General features: G+C 51.4%; 9 protein-coding genes across 9 annotated transcripts; 3 read left to right on the forward strand and 6 right to left on the reverse strand.

The window, feature by feature from the left end:
* Nucleotides 1–203: 203 nt before the first annotated feature.
* On the reverse strand, nucleotides 204–3,587 carry J4E82_005443 (uncharacterized protein; the record flags this gene model as incomplete). Its single annotated transcript, XM_051731710.1, has 5 exons — nucleotides 204–2,392; nucleotides 2,444–2,672; nucleotides 2,721–3,420; nucleotides 3,478–3,490; nucleotides 3,581–3,587. The coding sequence occupies 5 exons, from the start codon at nucleotides 3,585–3,587 to the stop codon at nucleotides 204–206; spliced, it is 3,138 nt and encodes a 1,045-aa protein (XP_051588439.1).
* Nucleotides 3,588–3,868: 281 nt separating this feature from the next.
* J4E82_005444 (uncharacterized protein) lies at nucleotides 3,869–4,898 on the forward strand (the record flags this gene model as incomplete). The annotated part of the gene is made up of 2 exons (XM_051731711.1): nucleotides 3,869–4,453; nucleotides 4,506–4,898. 2 exons carry the CDS (start codon nucleotides 3,869–3,871, stop codon nucleotides 4,896–4,898), a joined length of 978 nt encoding a protein of 325 aa, XP_051588440.1.
* An 840-nt stretch (nucleotides 4,899–5,738) lies between these two features.
* J4E82_005445 (uncharacterized protein) lies at nucleotides 5,739–8,590 on the reverse strand (the record flags this gene model as incomplete). Its single annotated transcript, XM_051731712.1, has 2 exons — nucleotides 5,739–8,250; nucleotides 8,304–8,590. The coding sequence occupies 2 exons, from the start codon at nucleotides 8,588–8,590 to the stop codon at nucleotides 5,739–5,741; spliced, it is 2,799 nt and encodes a 932-aa protein (XP_051588441.1).
* A 4,632-nt stretch (nucleotides 8,591–13,222) lies between these two features.
* Nucleotides 13,223–14,029, forward strand: J4E82_005446 (uncharacterized protein; the record flags this gene model as incomplete). The annotated part of the gene is made up of 1 exon (XM_051731713.1): nucleotides 13,223–14,029. One exon carries the CDS (start codon nucleotides 13,223–13,225, stop codon nucleotides 14,027–14,029), a length of 807 nt encoding a protein of 268 aa, XP_051588442.1.
* Nucleotides 14,030–14,293: 264 nt separating this feature from the next.
* Nucleotides 14,294–16,058, reverse strand: J4E82_005447 (uncharacterized protein; the record flags this gene model as incomplete). Its single annotated transcript, XM_051731714.1, has 3 exons — nucleotides 14,294–14,753; nucleotides 14,835–15,384; nucleotides 15,866–16,058. The coding sequence occupies 3 exons, from the start codon at nucleotides 16,056–16,058 to the stop codon at nucleotides 14,294–14,296; spliced, it is 1,203 nt and encodes a 400-aa protein (XP_051588443.1).
* A 1,925-nt stretch (nucleotides 16,059–17,983) lies between these two features.
* Nucleotides 17,984–20,652, reverse strand: J4E82_005448 (uncharacterized protein; the record flags this gene model as incomplete). Its single annotated transcript, XM_051731715.1, has 4 exons — nucleotides 17,984–18,095; nucleotides 18,150–19,041; nucleotides 19,094–20,459; nucleotides 20,512–20,652. The coding sequence occupies 4 exons, from the start codon at nucleotides 20,650–20,652 to the stop codon at nucleotides 17,984–17,986; spliced, it is 2,511 nt and encodes an 836-aa protein (XP_051588444.1).
* A 399-nt stretch (nucleotides 20,653–21,051) lies between these two features.
* J4E82_005449 (uncharacterized protein) lies at nucleotides 21,052–22,263 on the reverse strand (the record flags this gene model as incomplete). Its single annotated transcript, XM_051731716.1, has 1 exon — nucleotides 21,052–22,263. The coding sequence occupies one exon, from the start codon at nucleotides 22,261–22,263 to the stop codon at nucleotides 21,052–21,054; it is 1,212 nt and encodes a 403-aa protein (XP_051588445.1).
* Nucleotides 22,264–23,175: 912 nt separating this feature from the next.
* Nucleotides 23,176–24,137, forward strand: J4E82_005450 (uncharacterized protein; the record flags this gene model as incomplete). The annotated part of the gene is made up of 4 exons (XM_051731717.1): nucleotides 23,176–23,240; nucleotides 23,292–23,463; nucleotides 23,515–23,745; nucleotides 23,814–24,137. 4 exons carry the CDS (start codon nucleotides 23,176–23,178, stop codon nucleotides 24,135–24,137), a joined length of 792 nt encoding a protein of 263 aa, XP_051588446.1.
* Nucleotides 24,138–24,326: 189 nt separating this feature from the next.
* J4E82_005451 (uncharacterized protein) lies at nucleotides 24,327–24,918 on the reverse strand (the record flags this gene model as incomplete). The annotated part of the gene is made up of 2 exons (XM_051731718.1): nucleotides 24,327–24,412; nucleotides 24,477–24,918. 2 exons carry the CDS (start codon nucleotides 24,916–24,918, stop codon nucleotides 24,327–24,329), a joined length of 528 nt encoding a protein of 175 aa, XP_051588447.1.
* Between the last annotated feature and the right edge of the window lie 1,248 nt (nucleotides 24,919–26,166).

Here is a 26,166-nt window from a genome sequence, read left to right on the forward strand (position 1 = left end):
GGTGACCACGGCGGAGAGAAGCTTTGAAGAGCTTGGAGGGGTAGCAGGTCTAGAGACCACTTTCTTGCGTCAATTACATAGGGCAAACGGCGTTATAGAGGCAGCATTGCGGTATTGGGAGAGCTTGGAATAGCCGATATCATGGTATTGAGGTTTTGGAATCTTATCTGTTCAAGATCAAGACACATTGCAACGTGCTTGAACTACTGCTCCTCTGGCGCATCTGCACCCTCATCCATGACAACAGTCCGCCTCTTCTTTTTCTTCTTCTTGACTTTGCCTTCTACCCCACCATCGGCTTCGCCTTCAGCTACTTCTTCATCATGTCCTTCAGGCTTGACCTTCTTCTTCTTCTTTTTCTTGATAGGCGTTGCCTTTTCCTCGTCGCCGACTTCCGCCTCTGGTGGTGGCGTCTCAGCTGGATCGTCTCCTTCCACGGCAACCTTCCTAACCTTTCTCTTCTTCTTCTTGACTGCGACCTCTTCTTTGACATGTAACCTCTCACTTGCTCGCTGCATCTCGAGTCGTAATCGCTCAACTTCTTGAAGCGCCTTCTTCATTTCAGCATCCTCTTGGGCCTTCCTTTCAATATCGAGCTGTGTAAGCTTGCGATTCGATGTACCATCGTCGTCAAGGCTTAATGCTGCAAGACCAGAGCTGTCCACATCCAACAATGACTTCTTTGCTTTTCCTGGCTGTGGCCGAACAATATCATCTCTCAAAGCATCTGGAGCTGCAGGTCCAAGCGTCTCATCGCCCATAATATCGACCTTTCGCACCGGCTTGCGCGGACTCCGAGAACGTGGCAGATGTTCAGAAGATGATCCTTTACTATCGAGGTTGAGTTCCATAATCGGGATCGAATCGATGTCCAACTCATTGTTCTCTCTATTGCCATCCCGGACAATTCTACTAAGTGGTGTGACTGCTCCGCTGCCTTTGTCCGCTTCGGGATCGATATAGAATGGATCGTCTTTGTAGCGTTCTTTCCTCTCTGCTTTCCGACGCGCAATAATGTCAGCATCCAGGTACTCATCCTCGGTTGCGTTCTGGTATGATGTCGGTTCTTTATGCGGGGCATCAAGACGGTCTGCAGCCGGTGCAGCAACTGTAGGAGCTTCCGCGTATGCTGTTGGTGGCTCCGAGTAGGCTGCATAGACATCATCTTCCTCTGTCTCAAACCCTTCTGTGTCGGCTGTGTAGAGCAGATGCTGGAGATTGGAGTTGATTGGTGTGTCGAGATCGAGGTCTTCGGGCAACGGAACCTTGCGTTGAGCACCAGGAGCGACCGGGTTCAGCTCAGCACCAGAGAACAGCGCAGGTATAGCTTGTGTAAGTAATAGGGGTGGATCGGTAAACGTGTCCTGATCGGCGCTGGCAGCAGTTCCAGATGCAGCTTCTGCAGCGAGACGCATGAGTTCGAGGTACTCAACCGCTCGTTCTTGGACTTCTAGACTGGGATGCGTAGAGAGTGGCTCCAAGAAATGGATGATTCGAGCCATGAGTAGGGACATTAATGTTTTGCGCTCCGGAGTCCATGACACCTGATCATTTCCAGCCATGCTAGAGAAGACCTTAGGTATTGCTTGTAGGTACACAGCAAGGGTTCTCGAAGATAGTTGAAGAGAAGAGGGGTGTAGTAGGGACGTCATAACCGGCTCTGGGCGAGTAAGATAGTTGGCGTATTCTCCCACAAGCCAACCGGCGTATTCCAGTACACCTTGACCGCCATTGCCAGATGCTGGGAACATTTGATCTCTTCGATCAACAAGCACGAGCGACTGTGCGGCATCTATGGCTTCCGATCGGACGCTCTTTACCCGGATAGCAACATTCTGTAATTCATGTCCAATGCCGCCACCAATGTCATCTGAATGTTCTACTTCTTCCTCCTCTTCCATAACTGAGGATGCTTTTGTTGCCGGCGATACCCTGACAAGCTGGGTAAGGACGTCAATGTACCATTCAAAGTCGCTAATGTTGCTGTAAGTGTCGCGTGAGCACATGTCTAATATTCTCTTGATGACGCTGATGCGGTAATCATCTGGCAGCGGCGGCGGTTGGTCGGATTTCTGTTCGTGCTGCGGCAGGGTCTCTTCTGCGTCAGAATCATCATCACCGTAGGGCGTTATGCCAGTAAGTCTGGCCCGGTCGTTGTTAGGATCACTTGCCGCTGTCGCAATGGGTGCATTCCGAAGTTGTCGCATTAATCGACCCACGATGGCTGTGAGATTGTCTGGATTGACCATACCGACCACCAAATCCAAAGCACGCATTCGTATCGAGATGTCTGGATCGTCGATGCATTCGAGGATGACATCTTGCTGCTGAGAAACCAAGTATGGATGTGATTTGACGATCTTTTCGAAGGCGAGTAGTGCGACATATTTTACTGCAGATTGATGAGAAGCGGAACGTTGGAGAACAGTGTACATTAGCTTACGGTTTGCATCTCCTTCTATTATCATCATGCCTCGTAGTTTGCCGACACATAGCTTTGCTACCTCGTCGCCTTCTGCGGTACCTTCCACGGCTTCCAGAATGCCACCCTGAATGATACCACTGATACATTCATAAAGCAATGACATAGCAGACGTCTCCCGTATAATCTTGGTTAACGGAGGTAGCAGTTTCTTGATAAGTCGAGGTTCCAACGGAGTCAATGTTGCGAACTAAGTTTGGTTAGCTGCAGCCTTTCTTAGTATGACCTCAAGACTTACAAGTTTGATGAGCTTGATAGCCATCCAGTTATTTCCCCCTTCTACTAGGAGATCGAACAATCTTGGTGCGAGCGGTAGGAAGTCTTGGGGTCTCCTCCATCCCAGCTCGCAGACGACGTTTACGATTGCCGCTGTGACGCTCGCATCCTCGTTGTCATCTAGCAAGCGCTCCTTGATTTTGGGCCACGCAGGTCGTAGCGTCTCCGGATACACAAGAGCCAGCCGGTATAGTGTCACGACCGTCTTCTTGCGGACCATTGCATGCGAGTGCGTCAATCGTGGTATCAAGTCGGAGAGAACCGAATTGGCCATGCTCGGGTTTATGACGTGAGGGATGGCTCCGAGCGGGAGCGCGATGTATTGTGGACTCGAACTCATGATGTCCTTTTTGAGTTGGTTCTCTGCGAGCACCAGGACCTCGGTATCTCGTCGAAAGCTTTGTACTGCAGCCAAGTATCCTGTGCGCTTCTGCTTGAACTTGGAGCTTGACATGACTTCGAGGACGTTGAAGCTAGCCCAGGACATGTCGTGGCCGAACATCTCGAGATAAGTGAGCTTCATGAGTGCCGTGGCCTTGAGGTCCATGTCGTTGGTCCTTATTTCCTTGCGACATTCTTTTATGCTCTCGGCGATGTATTCGCGTTCGCTGCCCTTGTGGTTTCGGAGGCCCCGAATGAGGTCGAAGAGGGATTTCTCGAACCTGCAAGGAGGTCAGTCACTGGTTGATGCAGGCCCGGGAGCGTGGGGTCAGATATACATGTTGGATGTCGCTCAGGCAGTGTCGCGCAGTCGTGTGTCTGGGTAGGGAAGCGCGCGTGGAGGGGTAGACGGGCGGCGTGAGGGTGAAGGTGGTAGGCCACTAGGCATCGTCATTGGGATGCAGTCGTCATGGAGCAGGCGTGTAGCGACGTGAAATCGGGTTGCATGCACTCGTCCGCAGCGAAAGCGAAAGCTACGAGTGTCAACAAGGTTGACGTGCACTTGGTCGATTCCAGATGGGGTCGAGACTACCGAACGCCCGCTAGTTTCGCCGGCGGAAGCTTGGGACAACATCCCCAACGGCTTACCTAACTCCACATGCTTCTCCAGACACTCTGTCGCCATTGACACGCACTCCACACCCGTCCGCGACGCAAACAATCGCCAACATGACACAAGCCAACCTTCTCTCTCCACCCGCACAAATACCGCCGCCCACCGCCCTTGCGCTGTCCCAAAAGGCCCCTCTCGTCCTCTCTACAACACCAACGTCGAACCTCCCATGGCCCCTCTCGCTCCTCTTCTCGCGCGAGACACCCGAGACATGGACCATCCACGAGAACCTCTTCCTCTCCACACTCCGCACCGGCGACGAGAATGCCGCCCTATCAATTCTGCAGCGGCTGGAAGCCCGCTTCGGCGACCACAACGAGCGCATCGTTACACTGCGCGGCATCTACAACGAGGCCACGTCCAAGTCAGATGCTGATCTGGAAAAGGTCTTTGAGGCCTATGAAAAGATCCTCCGAGACGACCCCACCAACATGAGTATCAGGAAGAGGAGGGTGGCTGTGCTCAAGGCGCTGGGCAGGACAGGCGATGCCATTACAGCTGTCACAGTGCTGTTGCAGTACAGCCCAACGGATGCTGAGGCATGGGCTGAGGCGAGCGATCTCTATGCAAGCCAGGCAGCTTGGGGGCAAGCGATATACTGCGCCGAAGAAGTTCTGCTCATCACACCCAACGCATGGAGTGTGAGTACCGCGCTGCCCCGACCATGATGATTGTATACTAATCAACATTCAGGCACACGCACACATTGCCACACTACACTATCTCTCTACAGCCTCCAACAACCCACCCAGCCTCACCTCTCTCGCCCTATCGCTAAAGCACTTCTGCCGCTCCGTCGAGCTCAACGACGGTTACCTACGTGGCTACTACGGTCTCAAGCTCCTCACCTCGAAGCTCAACAATGCACTCTCCGACTCGACATCCAAACGCAACGCACAAGAAGACGACGACATCCCCGTCCCGAATGCCCAAACCGTAAACAAGTTAGAAGAGATTGCTACAAACAAACTCGCCGAGATTATAAGACTATACAAGTCAGGAAAGAAGGCATGGCAAGGCTACGACGAGGCGGAAATTATTGCTGCGCGGGAGCTGCTGGACAGGGACGGCAAGGCTGAGCGATAAACAATCTCTCTACGGCAAGTGACTGTAGGTCATGACATGGCGGCGTTTTGGGCGTCTCTGGTGTAGACACATGGAGGCATATCTGGACAAATGTCCAGTGCAGTCGCTAGATACCATTCCAAGTGACTTATTAATCATAAATCTTCAATCATCATAATGCAAACACCAAGAAAGTTGTGCCTTGCACAGAGTTGATAGGTTGGAGTGAAGATTCCAATGCAGATGTTTGTAAAGGGTATATATGTATCCATATTATTATTACAAGAGGATCTAATCCTCTCATTGCCGTTCCCATCCCCATCCCCATCCCCATGCCGTCTGTTCCGTTCCAGCGTCAACCCCAAAGCACAACACCGAACCCTTTCATGCAAGAAACAAAAATAGATAGTTCGTTCGCAATCTACCCCAAGCCACAAATGCCATGATGTGGGTATATCTCCCGATCGATGCAAGATAATGTCCAAGGTAGCCGAGACGAGAAGAAACAAGGGACAAGAAGAAAGTATGAGCGCGCCTAGAGTTGTAACATGTATGCTTTCCCTTATCGAACAACGCAGATAGTACTCTCTTGGCTTTCGCCAAAATAAACAAGAAAACGCCGCCGGTAGATGCAAAAAAGAGAATACAAGAATTTCGGCCATCGGCCACTTAAATCGCTTCCATATGTCTTCAAGAAAATTGGTGGGGGAATGAGAAATTATCGGGACTCGTTTCTTCTTTCTTTTCCCTTGAACCATGAGATCCGTATCACGGCGTTTCTAAGTAATGCGCTTGTTGTTGCCATGAGAGAAAAAGTTTGCGTATGCGTCTTATGAGCGTTGCGAATGTGCGTGACAACATCTAGATGTTGAGACCGCGAGTAAGGTCTTCAAGGCCTGAGCTGGTGTTCTCCTTGCCCTTTGACCTGTTTTTGCGTGCTGCCATCTTGCCCCAGTCTTCGTCGGCGTCGTCTGTCTGGGGAGCATTCATCTGTGGTCCTGGGCTGCCCTTCTTCAGGATACCCTTGATGGTGCTGGTCCGGTTCTGGTTGGCGCCGCCCGAGGCTTGAAGCGTCATGGACGTTCCGTTGGATACGGCATCGGACTGGTTGACGACGGGACGGTACCTAGCGGACAACCCAATGTTAGAACGCTCGGATGGTGCGATGGAGGGAGTGTACCCTGGATGCGGGCCCATGAACGACATGGAGCGCTGCTGTTGCTGGTTTCCATTGGCCGACATAAATGACATTGGTCGATTTTGCCCATTTGGTACGTTTAGGAAGCCTGCGCCGCCCATTGTACTGCCCATAGTACTGCCTGCGTAACCGTTGTTGGGCATTGCCATTGACATCCTTGGGTCTTGTTGTTGGGGTTGCTGCTGCATCATCTGCAGTTGCATTTGCTGCATGGCGATCATCTGCTGCATTTGTTGCATCTGCTGCATGTACTCGTTCCCTTGCTGCATTGGGTACCCCATCTGACCCATGCCCATGCCCATGCCCATACCCTGCATCGGCATTTGTCCACCCATCATAGGGTTCATCATGGGGTTCATGCCGCCCATGCCATTCATCATGGGCATTTGAGACATCCGCGTCGAGTTCTGAAGTTGGCCGTTCGCGTTCATTTGTTGGCCGAGAACACCAGTGAAAGGTCCACCTTGGGGCTTCTTTGCTGAAGCACCACCCATGTACTTCTGCTTGGACATATCCCGCATCTGAATCTGGTCCACGAGCGAGGGCTGCGACAGACCAGCATCTTGGTACATCATGCTAGGACCCATACCCATGTCCCCAGCAACAGAACCGCCTGCGACTGATCCAGGGCCACGCGCGAAACCATTGAAGCCCATAGACTCACGATTTGTTGGCCGAACCAAACCTCCTCCAATGAAGGAATTGTACGGGTCTTGAGGCAAATGTCTCGCAAAGGCTGGCAGATTTGCTTGGGAAACGCCGCGTTGGCTCATAGCACCCGCAGAGGCTGGGCGATCGGGTATATACGAGGGCATGGAGTTTGTTGGCTGGCTGGGAAACCTGTTACGGGTCTGACTTGGAAAGCCATGTTGAGCGAGAATACCCAGCGGCACATCCTCGTCTTCCCATTCTTCGGCTTTCATCGACGTTTCCGATGGGAAGCCCATGTGATCTACTCCCGGATCTGTGGGAGCGCCAGGGGCTGTGGTCGAGCGTCGCATAGCTTCCCGGGCAAAGTGCATTTGCTGGTTCTTACGCCTCATCAGTTCCTCTTCCTCTCGTCTTTTGATAGCGTCCTCCTCATCTTCATAGTCTTCGTCGTCAGAGCTTTCCTCTGGTGGTGGCTGGTTCATCTGTCTCTTCTGGTACTCCCTGAACTCAGCTTGTGACATCACACGCCTTCCATCCGCTGTAGTAGTAGCCGGTGCAGTGTTGCCGTTGGAGGGCAGGGCTGCAGACTTCTTCGCTATCGGGATTTCCTGCTTGGGGGCAGGCTTCGAGGGTGCGAACAGGTCATCTTCCTCGGCATCGTTGTAGGGAGAGGCGCCCGGTGCGAGAGAAGCTTTTGGTGTTGTGTTCGTGGTGGTGCTCGTAGCCGTGGCCGATCGAGAGGAATAGGGGGTCTGGTAGGAGTTGGCAGACGACGAAGAGGTGGAGTTGGGTTGTTGTTCGGGTGAGCTTTCACGGTACGACTTTCTATCTGTGTATGATTTGCGAACAAACTGAGCATCGGTGTCTTCGAAGGTAGATGATGGGTGGAAGGTAGGGCTTTCTGACGCGACCGGCGCATATGAGGAGTACTTGTGGGGAGGAGGCGGCGGCGGCGGCGAGTCATTGTCTGAATTTGGAGAAGCCATAAGGTTGTCGGCTGAGTTGCGGCTGTCCCAACTCTTCAACGGCGCTTCGATGCCAGATGGCGGTGGTATCTTAATAGGTTCGGCCTGGAACGTGCGCTTTTCCGAAAGGAGTGAGCGTCCCGCAGTCTCTCGTGGTACTTCGGGAGATTCTTTGCGGCTTAAATGGCTGAACATGTCGTCTTCAAAGCCGCCGAAGTTTAGATCCCCTTCGAGTTTCGGCGGAACTGCTGTGCTCGCGTAGCTCGATGTGGTCATAGCCCGATTTCTGCCACTCCACCCTGACCCTGACAGATCCTTGTATGATGACACGCCAGAGCTTGACTTGGGTAGCGAGGGTAAGTTCTTACGGAAGGCGTTTACCGAAGAAGGGGCAGGGGAGCTGTTGTGTTGAGAAACCGTCGGTCGGGGTATATTAGTGAAAAGGTTGTCGTCGGAGCTGGTGTCCGTGGAAGAAGGAAGTGTAGAGGTCGAGCCATGCTGGCCATTGGCGTAGGGTCTCGAATTGGAAAATTGAGTCCCACTGCTTGACTTGCTGTCGCTAATTAAAGGGTCAGTCCGGCCGACGCTATGACTAGCGGATACGAAGCTTACCGTTTTGAAGATCCTGGAGACTCATCGTCTACGGACTGGTTGCGGTTCTTGCTGCCAGCACCGCCAAAGCCGCTGAAGCGCGGGAACTTTGACGACCTGTCTTTTTCCTGTGTCTTGCGCTGCTCTTTTGCCTTTTCTACCTCCGTCTTGCTCAGCACCCGGAAGCCACCAGAATCAGCAGCGGGCGCCGTTATGGTCTCGGGACTTGTTGCGATATCGACCTCTTCGAATGCATTGCCTTGAGACTTGCGGCGAGCGGTGAATATCCCTAAGCCTGGCTTGCCCATGTTGCTGGATTTATTTGTTTTTTTCCCTCAGGTGGAAGCAGCGACCAATGCCTCGAGCGGCCTATTCTGATACGATTGGCAGTATCATGTACACCGAGACGTGCGATGCGCGACGGTCGTGGTCGAGGAAGGAGCGATGGGGCAGTCACAAAGAAGCCAAACGTGTTACGGACAGAGAAGGAATGGATGGGGCAGTCTAGATGTCAGGAATTAGCTCTGCTATACGTGCAAGTGGCGGTGCAGCGTGTTGGTGTTGTGGTGTCGAGAGATGATGTGAGCGGGCGCGGCGAGTGTCGCTGCGAGAGCTGAGTCGGGAGTGTCGTTGATGGGCAACTTCGTATTACCGCGTTTCAACGTCAGGGCCGTGTCGATCTAGCCGCGTATTGATTTTATTATGCGCTTCGAGTGATCCTCGGCCAATACACAGGTGGCAGGAAATCTTGTCGTGGCAACTTGCGCCTCTGCCTTTTTTCCAGCGCATCGCCTGGTCCACTTGCTGATGTCGAGTGCGGCGTCGTTCGATCCTTCCGAGGCACAGGACGGGGGTGGGTTGGGTGTGCGACTTACCAGACACGAGGCGGGTAGCAGCAGCAGCGGCACCTGTTCAACGAGCGACAATGTCTAATTGCAGACAGCGGAGACAGCGATGATGTAGTTTGCGTGCACGCGCGGAGAAAACGGCTGGATGATGAACGAGTATAAGGGCGCGCACGGATGGCACAAAGCCATAGTAAGGAGTGCGCCGTCCGATCATCTTCACTCAACTGCCCTCTCGCTCGGCCGGGCCTGCATCCACCTAGGTACCGAACCAATGGCATCCTCCCGCAGTGGGCATAGCGTGATTTAGAACGGCCATTAACTGCCTTGTTGGGTTTTGCCATGTATAATCTAGTCTTGACAGCCATCGAAGTTTGTTAATGGCGCAATCATCTCTGGTACAGCTTATGCTGTCTTCTACGTCGCTGCCACGATTCCGTGCAGCTTCAGACGTATGCCCTACAGATTGAACCCAAGGCCGCAAACTGCTGGTCGAGGGTTGGTACAGTAGTGTAGCCTCTTAGTCCGATCATCATCCATGTCCGGGACCCTCATGCCAAAATTAGACGGCTAGGCTAAGAGAACTCATCAATGATGGTCTCTCCAGGGACGCACGCTCTCTGTTCGCTACCTGATAACAATGACTGATCGACGGTATTGACGCGCACCCAGTTCGACGTCATCGTCATTCTTGCATGTCCTTCTCGCTGCGCCTGATGTTTCGGCCTTGGACACAGGAGACCCTTCGTATTACACTGCTCCACAGCATAACGGACCCTCACGGTCCATGCCCGCGGTCGGCGCGATACCGTCAAGCCAAAATTATGGGTAGCCCGTATCTGCCTAGCGGCTGCACTCTGTAGACACCGTGGAAGCTTGAATGGCTGAGTCGAGCCACACCAGGGCTGTCGTTGCTTGTGATTTCTGCAAGCCGGGGTATGTGATTCTCCATTCAGCCTGGAGACTCCGAGATGACACTCCTGCGAGACGCTTCGCCGCCTGGGCACTCCTCTTGCTCGTGCCTAACATGCAGCCGCCTGCATATTCGCTACCCGGTGCGAAAACATCGCCCAAGCCCGGTGCGCTTGTCGCAATCCCTGCTAGATACCCGTCTTAATAACGTCTAGCTAAGAGAAGAAAGCCTGTTTAGACTTCAAAGTCGCCTCGCGGATAGGTTGTTGGGCGCACAAATTGCTTTGGATGATTTTGCTCCCAGATCGATTTCAGGAGGCTGCCGGTGGCTTGCCAATGCTGCCATCATGAAAGCACAGACACTGCCCCGGGCAGGCCGCTACTAGGTATTTCTCCTTATGGCTACACGCATGCAAGCCAATACCAACCTCGCTGATCTGAAGCAAAGCATCAGTTCGTGACTGTGACTTCCCTCGACCGCTATTTGAGGAACGTCATGATTACCTGTACATCGTGATCGTTTCGCAAGACAAAGCATTCCGACCTGCTTCCGGCACCTGCAACATGCGTTGTCGAAAGAGTGTTCTTGTTCTACAATGTGCTGCGCTTCTGCAGTTGCATGAGCTGAACGCGGCTCGCCAGCCTCCCGGGCGCTCGCTGTTGGCTACAACTTGAAGTAGTGTTCGATGCAGCGCTGCAGCATTACTGCGGGACATGACGCCGTCTCTGTTAGCTCTCCCGCCCCTCATTAATTCCAACCTCTCGTCTGCCTCAATCCTAACGTTCTGTTCACCCCGCCTGCGAACGCGTAATCGTGTACGGGAGATCTGGGGGTTGGCCAGCTAGCCTCACCCTACGTGCGTCTCAACACATGGCAGGCGTTCGATCGATCCGCGCTCGGCTCCTGGAGATCAGCCGAACCAAATTGGTTGGCATTCGCTTACATTGCAACACTTTCCAGCTGATGATAATGCTTTTCAGTCGCTACACAGAGCGTTCATTGTTCGGTCCTTTGCGTTTGAACTTACGTGGTCAGTCGCAATCAGAGCCAGTCGGCTTTTCAATTTCGCTTCATTCATTCCACTATCACAGTTCCTTGTCTTAAAATCCTCAACGCCAAGGCGCAGCAACAGGACTTTGGAAGGTGCAAAGAAAGAATTTCGGCGAGACCGTTGCAGGAGCACGATTCTCGATATTCTCCTACTATGAGCGCGTCATCTCTGCAGCGACCTTCGGACATTTTGCTTCTTTGCTGCCGGCTATGCTAAACTTGCTTTATTCTCGGTTTCTGGCCTGTCACTATCCACATGGGACCATGTGGGTATAGGGATACGATGCCCATGCAATTGGTGTTTCTTCGTCCGGCTGTAGTGCTTGAAAACGTCGTATGTCCGAGCTAGGATTATGGTCGCATCTGACAATGTTTGTGAATGCTGCCGTCAGCATGTTAGGAAACAGACAACACGCTTTTGCATTCTGCTCTGATGGCTCACACACCGCGCCCCGTGTCGGTGCCACTTTGACGGCATCTGTAGTAAGGTGGTTTTGACGCAGGGTAATGCTAGGACTTCAGTCGCCGTGACGTCAATCGAGATCAACAGGAAGGCCCAAGTTTCCTATACACGCGTAGGTCATAGTCGTCGAGGAAGAGCACAGGAAGCATAAGAGAACACCATGTCTAATGAAGTGGCCGTCAAAAAGAAAGAGGTACGCTACCACAGAATGCAGTTTCTCAAATGCTCTCAAACAGGAAGCCCCGGACTCACCGAGGCACGTGGACGATCAATAGGGGTCCAATGACGCAACTGTGCAAACGGAAAGAACGCTCATTCCACCCTCAACATTTGCTTCCAGCACGGGACCCGCTCTTCTCGCCCGCAATTGCTTCTCCCTCACCTGCTAGCCGAATCCCCACTTTCCCGAACTATTTGACGACTTTCTCCCTACATCGGCGGCAGTACTAGCAATCAGATGTCAGAAGACCCGTACGAAAAAAACAATATCACCCCAACCCCCGCACGCCATGCCCATTGACTTTCTCGAGCTTCTGCTTGGAACTCGGCAAGCAGGTGTGTCATGCTCTACGGAAACATATGCCTTGTGTTAGGGGGTCTGGTGACAATGACTATGATGTCAAAGAATGGCATCCCGTGGACACCTACAGGAGCCACAAGCAGAACTGCACTAATGGAGTCACCGTATTGCCCTTATTCTCTTAGAAGACGTCGCAGAGTTTCAATTCATTGGTTGTTGGCTGATAAAACCAAACCACGACTGCGGGCTCGAGCTTAAATATAATCCGGCACTAATTTGCCCTCACGAGGCTCGTCGTGTCGTCTCCGTTCCGACTTCGACACCGTACCGACAGGTCCCAAGAAATCCACGCTCCACTCAGAAGGTCTCGCCATCTTCATACGACATGTCGGGATTATAAGCAAAATACGGGTATATCGGTAGCGCTCACGGTCTGTCAAAGTCCAAATATGGGTAACGAAGTAGACCGCTTCGGAATTGTCGTAACTGCATTATTCAACAGCAAACTCACTGAACTACCAGTTGCTGTGTCTTCATATTCCAGCTCCCAGCTTGGTAGGTCTACCAAACAGTCTTGTGTAGGCGCAGTCAAAAGACTAAGCATTTCAGTCACGGGTGCTTTCACAGATCCGACCACCCGAGAGGATGGAAACGAGAAGACTATCACCTTTCATCGTCTCTCTAGCTCAACTTCAGCAAGCTAGTCGCAAGGTTTGTCAGCCATGTGAAAAAAGGCAATTATGCGGGGATATATGCTATGCGGAAATATATGCTGTGCGTGAGCGGGTCATCTTCAGTACGGCCTTATATCCCTTTGACATACCAATTGCCGCTGAAGTATCACATGGTAGATGGACCCCATTTGATCGACAACTTCCCCACCTAATGAAATTACGATATAGAAGAATTCCGCACATCTCCTCTTCATACAATCTGGAAAATGTGTGTATATTATGCTGATGCATGGATCATTAACTGCCGAACTTGGGCATATTAATATCTTTCATAGGTCCTATTGGCTGAAGAGAAGGCCCCATCCTTTGAGGCGATAGCATTGGGCTTTTGGCGATAATGATAACATGCTTGGATTCTCCGTTCTAAGTCGGTCGAGAAAGAACTGTCTCACGTTCATGTCTGTCACCCGCGAGGATGCCTAACTTCTTCATCGCCATTATCAGCGCTCTGGCAATACAAACATACGCAGCATGCACGCGCGAAGTCCTCAAAGCAGTGACTGATGAGCTCTTCGCTGCCCAAACCGCCGGACAGACGAATTTTAACTCTCTGTCAAGTACCGTCGCATATACGGAGAACCGCAAGAGTGTTGATATCAAGACCGGCATCCTCTCCAAATCCATGAAAATTGATCATGCTCGATCCCAACACGACACTACTCAATGTGCCGCCTTCAGCGAATTCATTGTCACCGATACCGCTGCACCCTATGTGATCGCAACGCAACTACGACTCGACAACTCCACCAAAGTCTCGCAAATCGACACAATCTGGACGAGCAAGGGAGACTGGCTCTTCAACGTCACGGGAACATACTATTGGGCTACTCACGAGAAATGGGACGCCATCCCTGCTGAGAAACGTGACTCCCGTGCTGTCATCAAAGCAGCAGGAGACGCTTACGCCGACCTGTTCAACAACAAAAGCGTCAAGGTACCATGGGGCTCGCCATGCGCACGTCTGGAAGGCGGTGCGTATACGGGTAAGGGTGAGGCGACAGACAGGTGTGATGTTGGTGTGCCTAGTGGCGTGCCGCTGGTTAATAGGCAATATGTTATTGACGAGGAGTATGGCACTGTTGATATCATCATGGATTTTGGAGGCGTTCAAGGTCAGGTTGGGGCTGATGGATTGCCGGACAGTCACGAGTTTAGGGTTGAGGGAGGGAAGTTGAGATACGTGCATACGCTATCGAGTTGTGGGGGGAAGGCGTGTATGTAGTCTTTCTTGCCCTCAATGGTGAGGTTGCAAAATAACATGAAGACTTGAGGTTATGAGAAAAACAGACGTCATTTCGTAGGAAATAGAAGATTTCAGTTTGATCTAGACTTTTCCCCAGAGAGTTATGGTTTTTGTGGCATAGAATATCGTCAGGTTAAAGGACTTACGAGAAATAGTTGGATGTCTAATGTAGGGCTCACTTCTCGATCGGGCCTACTACACTTCGCCATCGTCATCGTCTCCACTCTGAACGGGTCCTCAATCTCAGTACCACATCTCCACGTCGCCATTGGCCCCATACCGTGCCTCCGAAGAACCTCTTACATCCAAGTAATCCACCCATTCATCACTCTCCACAGCTAGTGCTCTAGGAATCCTCTTGAAGATGCCGGAACCATTCCCGTCAAATCCAATGGGAAACGATCTCTGTGCTTGAGACGTCTCAGTTTCGTCACCCGTGGGGTGGACATCGACTGGTTTCCTGACCGATGTAGCGTGTGGTACGTCTGTCATGTTGACATCCCCGGCCTCTTCGGTAGAGAAGGAGTTGTGTATAATGCCGTTTTGGCAGGCATACCTCTGGGTAACACGAACAGGCCTGGTGTAATCTTGTAGACGCCACGTTTTGCATCTAGACGTCTGCGTGAAAGCCCAAACCAAAATCTCCGGCTGAGTTTGTATTGCGAGCTCGCAGACGCCTATCAATCTTCCGATTTCCGTGCCACTAATAGACAGAGGCCATATTGAACTGTTGTTCTCAACCTCGTGTTGAGTCGATGGTTCGCAGGATAGTGGCTCATCCCACTATTTGAGCCAATGATCCCTCTGGTGCCTCAATGTTAGATTCGTAGAGGCAGTGTAAGACTCCCAGCTCTTAACATTTTGCTCCATCTGTGATAGTTGAATGACATCCGGGGGGACGCTATACAACACGAGGGTTTCGCCGTAAGTCACAACGACGCGAACACCCTGAGACAAGTCCGCAGCCGCAATGTACAGCCTTGGTACCATATACTTTTCCGGTGGGATGAATGTGATCTTGCGAAGGAGTTTCGTGGGTCCACCAAGCGGTGCGTCGCAGCCTAATGTTAGTAGGCCATTGGCTGGGTCGATGAACAGAATGTGGTATCCGTCGCTCAGGGGAACAGCATGATAGTGATCGCAGTTCGGCGATCCTGGTTGGTTCGACGCAGATTCAAACCCAAATGAACCCCAGAAAGCGCTCATAGTAGGGCGACCAAAGAATTTACGGCTAATGGCGGGCCGGTCTTCTGGATGGGCTGCACTGGATATGAGACGCAGCTTCTTGGCCGATTCAAAGGCTGGTCTTGGTGAAAGAAAGTACAGGTGGTCGCCTGCTGGGTGTTAGTCACGTAACAGACACAAGGAATGTGTACTAACTCGGTGCTGTGAGCGGAAACTAACGACTCAGGCTTTGACCTGTGAGCGCATCTATCCAATGCAACTCGATGCCTGCAGAACAGCCGAAGGCGACACAGCGACGTTGTGGGCATATCGAGATACTGCGTGGCGGATCGTCTTCAGCGCACAGGTGGCGATAAATCGTTGTTGTCCCGGTTTCAACAGGAACACTATGAAGACATGAGCGGGAAATACAATTTGCCTGGGCTGTGTGATTTCGCGAGGGCCCGGACAGGATGAGGTTCCATGCGTGGTTGATGAAGTGTTGATCGTACGTCCGACAATCATTGGTGTTATGGAGATTGATGTGCTCGTTGTTCGACCTTACGCTAATCGTGTCAAAGCTTGCAGGATCTCTCTCTTGGACGAACGGACGATGCATACGAGCTATGCTGCGTCCTTGAAGATTCATACCGGTCTCATAGTCGTTGACACAGCTGGTCTGAATAGATGCTGATGCGGTGCCCTTCTCTTGGCCATCAACGTCAACGTGAACCTCAACAGGATCGTTGCCTCTAATCGTGCGACCATAATGGAGCTCGCAAACCAGACCCATGCGTCCTTCGAGGAGGGCCGCGATTGCGTGTCGGCCAGAAGAGACGTCCATGCTTACCTCGAGGACCCTTCTTGGACAGATGACACTCGTGATAGGGACAGGAACGCCATTATCTAGGTCGTAGATGTAGATTAGAGTCTCTCGTGCTACGCACACGAATCTGCTGCAGAGACTTGTGGCAAATACCAAACCACCTGCATATCCGTTGGCTAGCTCAGAAAAGTCGACTTCGGATCTTTCTGTAATGGCGACTCTGGTGTCCAGTCCGTTTCCGGTCCACCCAGATGACAACGCACACTGCCGAGAAAGGTGCCGACTGAGTAACCATTCCTTGCTTTGCGAAACAGTGTCTGCGATGGGATGAGAAGAAACACTGCGGGCTCTACAGTTGGTATCCTCAGCGCCACTCAGCCAGCCACCTCTTCTTAGCATCGTAGTCAGCAGTTTCTTATCAAGACTTGCCCGCATCCAGTGCTGACAAGTATGGCGTACGGCATTGAAGTCCTTTGGACTAAGGTAATCGTATACGTGGTGAAGTATTTCCACCGGAAGGTGGTACGAGCTCGGAAACGTCGGTGGTGCTGCAACGCTTAAAGCGAGGTACCAGGCACGATTTGTTAGGCGTAACGCGCTCCAAGTAGCCGTATCCAAATATGGCGAGAGGAGTGCAGCAAAAGTACACACGGGAGAAGTGGAATTATTTCTGACGGAATGAAGACGATTGCGAACGACGTGCTCTTGTGTGTCACTAAAGACTGATGAGCTATCCTCGAGTGTAACGATTGAAGAGCTTTCATCCCTTTCTGTCGGCGTGCGAACGCCAAGCAGAACGTCATTTACAGTGCGGGTAATGCCTTCGTCGACACCAGGCTCCAATATTGCATCCTCAGTAACACTGCTACTGTCGAGCATTGAAAAAGAGTCAGTTCGTGCCCGACGTATTAGTTGTACATCGCTATTTGTCTCCGCGAGACTTGGAAGGCGGGACAGCGAATCGCTATGAGATCCGGCAGACCGGAGACTTGGTCCACTGAACATGAAGGCAGTAGGTGAGATGACATCCAGGCTAGGTACTGAACCATATAGGGAGGACCCCGGCCTAGAACCAAAGCTGGATGCCCGCGATCTTGCCTTGGGAAGATCTGCGACTACGTTACGATCGTGGGCACCACCGAAGAAGGATGTGATGTATCTGTGAAAAGCAACACGTGGTCTGGACTGTAGCCGAGACACGAGGGCAGTATTGGGACAATCGGCTTTGGCGACACGAGGCATGTTCTTATGGTTGTGAGGATCGCGACTTCTTGAAGGTCGAGGAAAGACATGGCGGAGAACTTCGGAGCGTCTTGGAGCTGGTGGCTGCACGTCACTTGTAGTATTCGAGGAGTCTTCGTGCTGTGAAATTGTTGGTGATCGGCTTGATCCACCCAACAGTGGAGTCTTCTTCGCGTGGTCCTGCGTGTGGGACATTCTTTCGTGGCAAGTACAGGACGGAGTGAGAGACAGTCGTTGCGTGGTCGAAGATTCGACGAATGAGGCCACCTGGATGTCAAGAATAGGAAGCGCTGGCTCAGACTTGGTTCCGGCTACCCCACGCGATAGGTATATCTGGGAAGACGTGGTTGAAGCACCCCCCAAGGTGGAGGTGCACCGCCGGTCTGAGGTAAGTTACCGCTGAGGCTGGTCGGACGGGAAGTGAGACAAACACTAGCCACGTCGAGAATACTACCGCCTTTGCGTGACAAAAGAATACGAAAAGTAGTATGGATAAGATGTCCCAAAAGGTTTGGGTGGTTGTGGTGAGTGAGTAAAGAATGTGAGGTGTCAGTGTTGTAGGCTCATAACTAAATTCATTGCGGTGGTGGGTATCAACGAACACAAATCAAGAAAGAGCGACAAAGAGTACAAGAAGGCCAGACTGTGGACCGTATACAAGAAGGTGCAATCGTAACCTTGCTGAGGAAAGTCCGCTTGGGCTACTCCCAGCTGCCGTTGGCACCGTTGGCACCGTTGGCATCATTAGATCCAGATCCGTGTGATCCGTTTTGAGGTCTACCGTGTCTGTTCAGTAGCCATACATCATCCAGACTAGACATCCTTGGGTCAGTGAAAGCCGCACAGGATTGGGGAAGATATACATACGGCATAATGAGACTGGGGTTCTCGAAGCGCAGGCCCCGTTCTCGGGCCTCGTCTACTGTAAGTCTACCCACAGTTCTCAGTCCAGCCTGACCATACGCAACAGCTTCTTCCTGAACGTTGCGTCCAAGATCCGATTGTTCTGGACTCCGCAAGCTTCTCAGGGCGATGAATTTCATCAGTGGTCGATAAGTGCGCGCAAATACAACAAGGAACCATAGAGTACAAACGACCAGCGGCGCTACCATAACGGCCCGCTTGAACGCCTTCTTGAGAGCCAATTGGCCAGCGACAGTAACTTGGAACAGTACGACACCAACAATGACGCGGTCACACATCATCGTCCAACCCTTGCCAGTTGAGTGCTGACGGTGTTCCATGGCATACAAGAGTTGATACTTGTGAACGAAGTGGCCGATCATGAAATAGGCCACACCGACAAGCAGAACTTGCCATGAGTCTCTCAACACACTGTAGACCATGCAGATGATGAAAATGAGGATGGTTTGTGGTAGGAAGAACCCATAACTGAAGACTGGCGGCTGTACCAATTCGGCATAATCTCGGGGGGTCTTAGCCCCAATCAGATAAACCGGATACAGAGATAGGGCTCCGAACTCCATAAGTCGGAACGGGAACAGTCCGAATGCTTGAAGGATGATGAAGTTGGTATAGAAGCCCAGTAAATTCGAGAGCGATGTTGCCAAGGCGTATGCGATCTGTGTGGCGCTGGTGAGCTTCTCGGCGAAGCGCTCAAGCATCGTCAGAAAATTGGAAGCAGTTCCTAGTATCGTGAAGAGGATGAAGAAGTTGAAGAAAACGAAGAAGAAGTTCTTCGAAATGACTGACAACTCAACATCGCCTTGTGAGATCATCCCTTGTTTATTAGCGAGCCCTGGGGAGCATTAGCATGTCAAATTTTGGCCATTCAGAAACAGCACACTTACAGTCGTACAAGAAAGGCACAGCTACATTGATCAGAGTAAGTGCCAATGTGGGAAGCTGAGTGTTGACAAGAGACTCTACAAAATCGTTTTCGTGCAGTACATTTGCCAGGCCCGGGAAAACCTCTTGGATGGAGCACGTGTTGAGAGCACCAGCAATGGGCACTAGCAGGACTGTCCAGAAGACACTCAAGATACCAATCGCGACGGTGATTGACCAAGATCGAAACATTCTTTGACGGCGAGACAGGTAAGTATTGGACCAGACCACATCCTGTGGTGCTGGACTGTTGTGGGCTAGGAGTTGCAGTGGAGAAGGGTCAAGCACAGCCTGGATGGCCATTTGCGCACTTGCAACGCTATCCATGGTCACAAATGCCAGCGGGGTCGGTTCAAAGTCTTTCTTGCGCAGCGTGCGGATCTCGTCGTCAATCCTACGCAGCTTCTCCTCGTAATAGTCAATGGCATCTACTCTCTTGTATCGTAGCTTGAAGCGGCCGTACCAGATCTTGGCTGTCGGGCGCTGCTGGGCGTAAGGAGTGATGTAATCAGGATCCCGATCTGCGTCGCTTAGGAAATGACTTGTCTCACTCTCGTCGTTCCCGCTGCTTTCCGAAGGTTGTGGCGGACGTGGCTGAACGACTGGGAGAGTCTCCAAACTTCGTTCCACTTGGCGGCTTCCAAGATGGACAGTCCAAGCTTCCTCGAGCTTCCGCAAGATGGCCTGCCTCTCGACGACTTTGCTATCGAGCTCTTTCCAGTCCTTGCAGAGAGTCACACTCTCAACCTTTCCGATGCCAAGGTCCATGATGAAGTTCTTGATCTTGTCCTCGGATCTAAGGTCCACTGGGATACCCGATAATCGGATGGTTCGGTCGGTGATGGTTGTCTGGCTTCCCAAGTACTCTTGCCGGATATCGATAATCCTCCTCGTCTCCGAGACAATCAAGTATAGTATGAGGGCGGTGAAGAGGTAGACAAAGACGAGATACATCCATAGGTAGTCGGTGTATTGTTCGTATTCGGCCGCGAATGTAGAAATCGTACTTCGTGTCTCAAGATGGTCCCAGCTGGGTTCTTCGTGGATCGGGGCTTTCTTTCCCTCCTTTTCTTGATGTGTGTCATGCACCGGCTTGATGACGGCCAGGGCGAAGAACAGCGTAACAAGCAGAAACTTGATAGCCATCTTGAAGAAGGCAAGGTATACATAGGCGTCGAGGCCGGCCGATGCCAGCACCTGTTCGTCGGTGATGTTCCATAGTGGTATGATCCAGCCGAAAAGGCTATCCGGAAGCTCGGGCAGCGAGGTCGCGAGGTCGTTCTGCTTCTTGCGTGCAGCGTAGAGGCCTTTCCATCGTGGGCGGAGGAACTAGGGTGGAGAGTCAGCAGGCGGGCAGTAAGACGAGGCTGCGAAGACGAACGCAGAAGGTCAGAAATGCACCTATGCCAAGCGCGAAGGAGATGGAGATCTGGAGGTGGATGTCGCGCGGCCGGTCTTTGCCCCAAATGTCGTTGCTGCCATCCTTGCAAGTGTTGTGGTCGCTACTGTTGCGCTTGATCATCGCCAGGTTCTGTCAAGTCGCCATGAAAACCGTCGAGGGCTGCGAGTTGTGTATAACTCGAGGATCGAGTCTGGTGTTGGCCATGTCATGATCCGCACGCTAGCCGCTCAAGCCATGCGACAGCAAGCTTCCCCCCTGTCATATACCCGCTTCCTTCTCTAGACACCCACTCGCTCACCGCAAATCACACCGCATATACGTCGACCCAACTGCACATTCTTGAAAGGAGAGGTATACCCAACGCAACAAAAAGGTGCCGTTGCTTTGTTCAGATAGATATCATATGTCATATGACGTAGAGCCTACTAAGTTGTTGCAACAGAGGAAATGATTTCATTAAATAGTGATGAGAACGTCGAGTATCCTGGGTATCAAACGCCGCAAATCGCTAAAAGTTGCTCAACAGACCTTTGACTCGGGTACACCGAACAGCCAAACCATACCCCACAGCCTTGCGCGCTTTTCACCAATCCGTGTACTAAGTGCCAGATCGACCGCCCTCTTCAGAGCTCGACGCTTGGAGAACAAGTCCAGAAAAGTATAAGGCCGAGCCGGTTTGGGATATCTATCACCAACCTCAAGCTCATACGCTGCTTCGGGGTGCTCTGCAAGAGATTGTTGACCAAGTTTCTCTGTACTCATGTACGGCGCATCCGCAAGCATCCACCAAAAAAGTCTGCTCAAGGGTGTCTGGCCTTCGTACAAGGCTGCGTTGAAATCATCCTCGTCAGCAGCAGAAGACTGAACAAACTTCAGGTACGACTGCAAAGCTCGTACCACATCGTTCGCACGGCAATCTTCTAGCTGGCCATTGTCTCTCCAAATGCGTGACGAATGATAGGGGTGTTCTACCTCTCGTACGTTGCCCAAGTCCCCTACCGCCCAATGTGACTCGTCTTGGATGAACACGTTCCCAGGCTTGACATCGTCGTGGCAGTAGCCTGCATCGTGAAGGATGCCCATGTCCTTCAGTAATTCGTTGAAGGCCGGTCGATAGATTGCATCAATCTGCTCGTAAGACATTGGTTGTTCGTCCAAGGAAAGCTTCTTGGAGAGCGAGGCAAGATTACCGCCTCTCAACAGAGGAGTAACAAGGTGCCATTCTGCCAGCTCACCAGGCGCCGTGGAAGCCATGAAATGTGCCTTCACAGGAAGGAAGCCGTTATGTGTCGCATTTCCGTAGTCATCAACTGAACCTCCAAATTGGAGTGATGCGGGTATCTCCGTGGGCCATTTAGACGCGTCGGGCGCGCAATTCCGGAACGGACTCCGCCCTGGCGTAAATGTCTTGATAACCCACTCTTCATAGGCGAATACCTTGCCTTCCCAACCTTCACCAAGCACTTTCCAAGACGCTCGATTCGCTACTAGCTCATCTTGAAAGTTTGTTTGCTCGTCATTAGGCGGCCAAGATCGAGCTTGTAGGTCTTCTTCGTTGTATGAGTTGAAGTTGGTTGCGGAGTACTTCTCGAAGAGTGCTTGTCTACTAGACAGGTACAGCTGTTGTTGCCGGAATAGCGCAAGTATGCAGAATACAACAGTGACCCGATAGCGCAAGTGGTACAAAGTCCGAGTGCTGTGTGGTATTGGATTAGAGAGAAGGCGACCCATATATGCTGATGTATGTCTCAGGAGACGATATTGGCTTGGTGAGGAGAGAACCGTTTACTGGGGCTCAGGACTCATACCAAGAGGGTGCGGCTGCTGTGACTCTTGTAGAATCACAAGCGGCACCCCCTTCGAACATCATAGGAGACTGTTATGCGCCAGCGCACTGGGACGGCGCGCGAGCGCAATCGAACGATTCAAGCTCTGAGTGGCTCTCGTGGGACCAAAGGGTATCTCGGCTCCTACTGCCAGGCGCAAAGCGCTATTCTTGCTCTTCATACTGCGCCCCTATGACGTCCATCTCCAAGCTCTTGGCTTCTAAGTGGCTGAGATGTGGCTCTTTGAAGCGAGGAAACAGGAAGTCAGATAGTCCCATTCGGATCTCGGCTGGGCCACAGCATAGCCAATCTCCAAGTTATGTAAATTAGAGCAATGCTCAGATCATCATTGGCTACCAGTCGTAGACGAGGACGGCATCTATCCGGTAGCGTACCATATCAGGCTGTATATCCCCTAGTGCCAGACTGGAGTCAGTAGTGGGTGTTACACAGCCGGCCTGTGCTTACTGTTGATGCTACATGTTTTTCGACGAGTTGTTGATCTTCGAGCTACCACGCCGTTGGCTTGGTAGAAGCACTAAGCTCGACACAGCCTCAGGCTAACAGCTCCATGAGACATGGGCCGCAACAAGATAGTTCCAAGTATTCCAAGCTTTTGCGATTCTGGAGTATGGTATCCGAATATCTGGTGTTGTCAATAAAAAGGTGGGGTGACGTCAAGGATGTGCTGTCACCCAGTCAGGTCCAAGTGCCAGGTACCGAATTAGCGCAGCGCACTGATCAACGGATCTCAAGCCTCACGGAAACGGTCTCACACTCTGCCGTCACATCCTGAATCCTTGCATTATTCCAGATCATGGCGTCCGAGGCCCGCTTCGTTGAGAACAGAACCCGTTTGGTTTCCCACTTTGATGAATACAAGTACCGAGCGCTACGTTCCGCCACTTCCGTAGCCATAGCTAACGGTTTCAGGACACGGGATGCGCAAGGCGACGGGTGGGCCAAACTATGGGAAAAGAATGAGCAGGATCTGTGGGATCGGGGCCAGCCTTCGCCTGCATTGACTACATTCCTGGAAGAACATCCTTATCGTGAGACGCTGTTTCAAGACAAGACTAGACGACAATTGAAGGCCTTTGTACCCGTAGGTTTCTCTTGACGAACTGGTCCACAAAAGAGGCTCATCATACACTAGGGCTGCGGAAAAGGACATGATGTGGCGCTCTTAGCACGCCATCGCTTCAAGACGTGGGGTCTTGAAATTTCTCAGGGAGCAGTGGATGTTGCAAATCAAAACGTAAAATCCTACTTGGAGCCTTCGGCTGGTCATCATGCTGACGTCGTGCTCGGCGACTTCTTCAAGAAGGATATCGAGGCCCATCTTGGGCCAGACTTCCATGGCTTCGATCTGATCTATGATTATACGGTAAGTTCCGAATGCCGGGCTTCGGCAGTTCGATGTACTCATGATGAGGGCTGATGGTCTCGATCCAGTTCCTGTGTGCCCTACTTCCTGAGATGAGAAAAGACTGGGCTGAGCGCATGAAAAGTCTTTTGTCGCCAACTGGCGTCCTCGTATGCCTCGAGTTCCCCATGTGGAAGCCTTTGAAAGATCAGGGCCCGCCTTGGGGTCTCAATGGCGTACACTGGAATCTTTTGGCTGAAGGTGCTGACGGTCTATTTGACGAATCCGGCAATCTTCTTGGAGGCGGCCAAGAAAAGGGCTCATTCGAGAGAGTCGTATACTGGAAGCCACCAGTTTCGTTTAAGCAGAGCCGCGGTGAAGACATGCTCAGCGTATGGAAGTTAAAGCAGTAGACCCCGACGTAATTGGGGCTTGTTGTCATGCTCCATCAATAACTTTCAGCAGCAAATTTCCACATGGTAACACTGTTCGCACACGAAGCCTAGAAGTCTTCCAATGTGACATCATGACGACCAATCAAGGTTCCATTGACATAGTAGCAATGCTAAAGTCTTATAGTCTACCTAGTCCCGAGTACCATCTCACATCCCATCAGTCAGCATAGCCTCGACTATCTGCACATGCCGGTTTGCATTTGTTTCGCTCCACTCCGTCTCATAGTTCAGCCCTACATATATGGAAGTATGAAGTAAGTGTATGTCTCACGTGCATTTTGTAGAACGGGAACTTACCATATGGCCAGAAATGCCCACCACCACAAGTAATCTTCGCATTCGCCCCATCAAAGCTTCTCAACAATGGTAGCGCTGTCTTCCAATCACCCGCTGCGCACTTCGTGTTGAAAGCCGCCGTCTGGCCAACTCCCAACGTATGGGATATTTCGTGCATCGCTGTCCTTTCGGTCATGTAAGCGCGATCCGAGCCGAAGCGTAGGTCGCCGTTGTAGTTTGCTTCGGCAGTAGGAACACCTGGTGCATATGCTACGCGGATCGTTTTGTTGGCATCAGAGTACTTTTCGTAGCGCGCAACGGCCTTGGTCATCGCGGCTTCGATCTTGGTGTATGCATCTCTTTGGTCAGCAGTGGGGTTGGAAGCTTTTGCCAAAGACCAAGTCAGGCGTGCAGATGCGCTGCAAGCATATGCCGCGACGAGAAGAAGAAGAGAGAATTGCATGACGGTAGATGTGATTGCTCGTATCGACACAAGAGATGTGGTTGCTGGCTGTGGAAAGCTTGCATCTCGGGGAGTACTACGGTATGCCTATTGATATATCTCGATTTCTCTTTTGATTTGTCCCCACTACTGATTACCACTCACACCTCCTTTGTTGTAGTGGTTGTAATCAGGAGCGGCTATACAACCAGATTAGGGAGGCGGACATATGAGATGGCATGTGGGTCGAAGCGCAGAAATATTACTCCCATCCAGCAAACACTATCATTCGGCCACGCATGATACCTTTCCATGGCGCACGGATGATGTTTAATGTACATTGGCTTGGTAGTGCGGTGTACAAGGGCTGAAACGATCAAGCGTCGGAGATTTGATTGTATATAGATACCCTCCCCGCACTTCGGAAGATTTCCAAATCGGCAATGATAAACACCTGCCGGTGCGCAAACATTAACCCGCCTGCCGGTGCTGACTCTGGCTGACCCAAGCTTCAAGATATCACTATATCGTTTACTTCTTCGTATAGGTCTTCGAACCCTCTTCCCCAATCAGCTTTCTCCTAATAGCGACCATGATCTCGAGCGCTCTATGGGCAGATTATATGTGCATACCAAACACTAGTCTTTATCCAGGAAGGACGAAGTCTTCGCTGGCAAGAAAACATAACTGCTTCTATGCGAGTACTCGCAAGCACAGTTTCTTGTGAGGCATAGTTGTGCAAGGCTACAACCTCGTGAGGTCTGAACGATTGACCCGAAATTTGGGCGGATCAGGCCCGTATATAGGTAGGATTTTACCATGATTACAAAGGAAGTGGTACGAGTATCGGTTTACCATTCGGCGCTGACGTGGGCAGTCACGCATTACATGTAATCTCACTGCACTGAAATGCTATACAAAATCAGCTATACGGCAAGTTTGTCTACCTAGGTACTGTTTTACTTACTTTATAACTCACGTCTCAAAAATGTATATACAAAGTATCACCATAAATATACAAGATAACATCTTCGTTATGCATACCATGTGATTCGCTCACATACTTTTCCAAGATCTGGTATGATGTAGCATTTCCCACTTAGTAAACTCGCACTGGATATGGCAGAGAACAACTTCCAGACTTCCTACCAAAAGACTAGAGTCAATGCCTGAATAGTCCACACAACACACTTATGTTACGTCGAGAAATATAGCCTCGAGCGACGACATTATACTATTAAGAATCAAACTGCCGAAGCGTCGATATGC

This window comes from Alternaria postmessia (genome assembly GCF_024291825.1).
Source record: "Alternaria postmessia strain BMP 2775 chromosome Unknown scaffold_29, whole genome shotgun sequence".
NCBI lineage: Eukaryota > Fungi > Ascomycota > Dothideomycetes > Pleosporales > Pleosporaceae > Alternaria > Alternaria postmessia.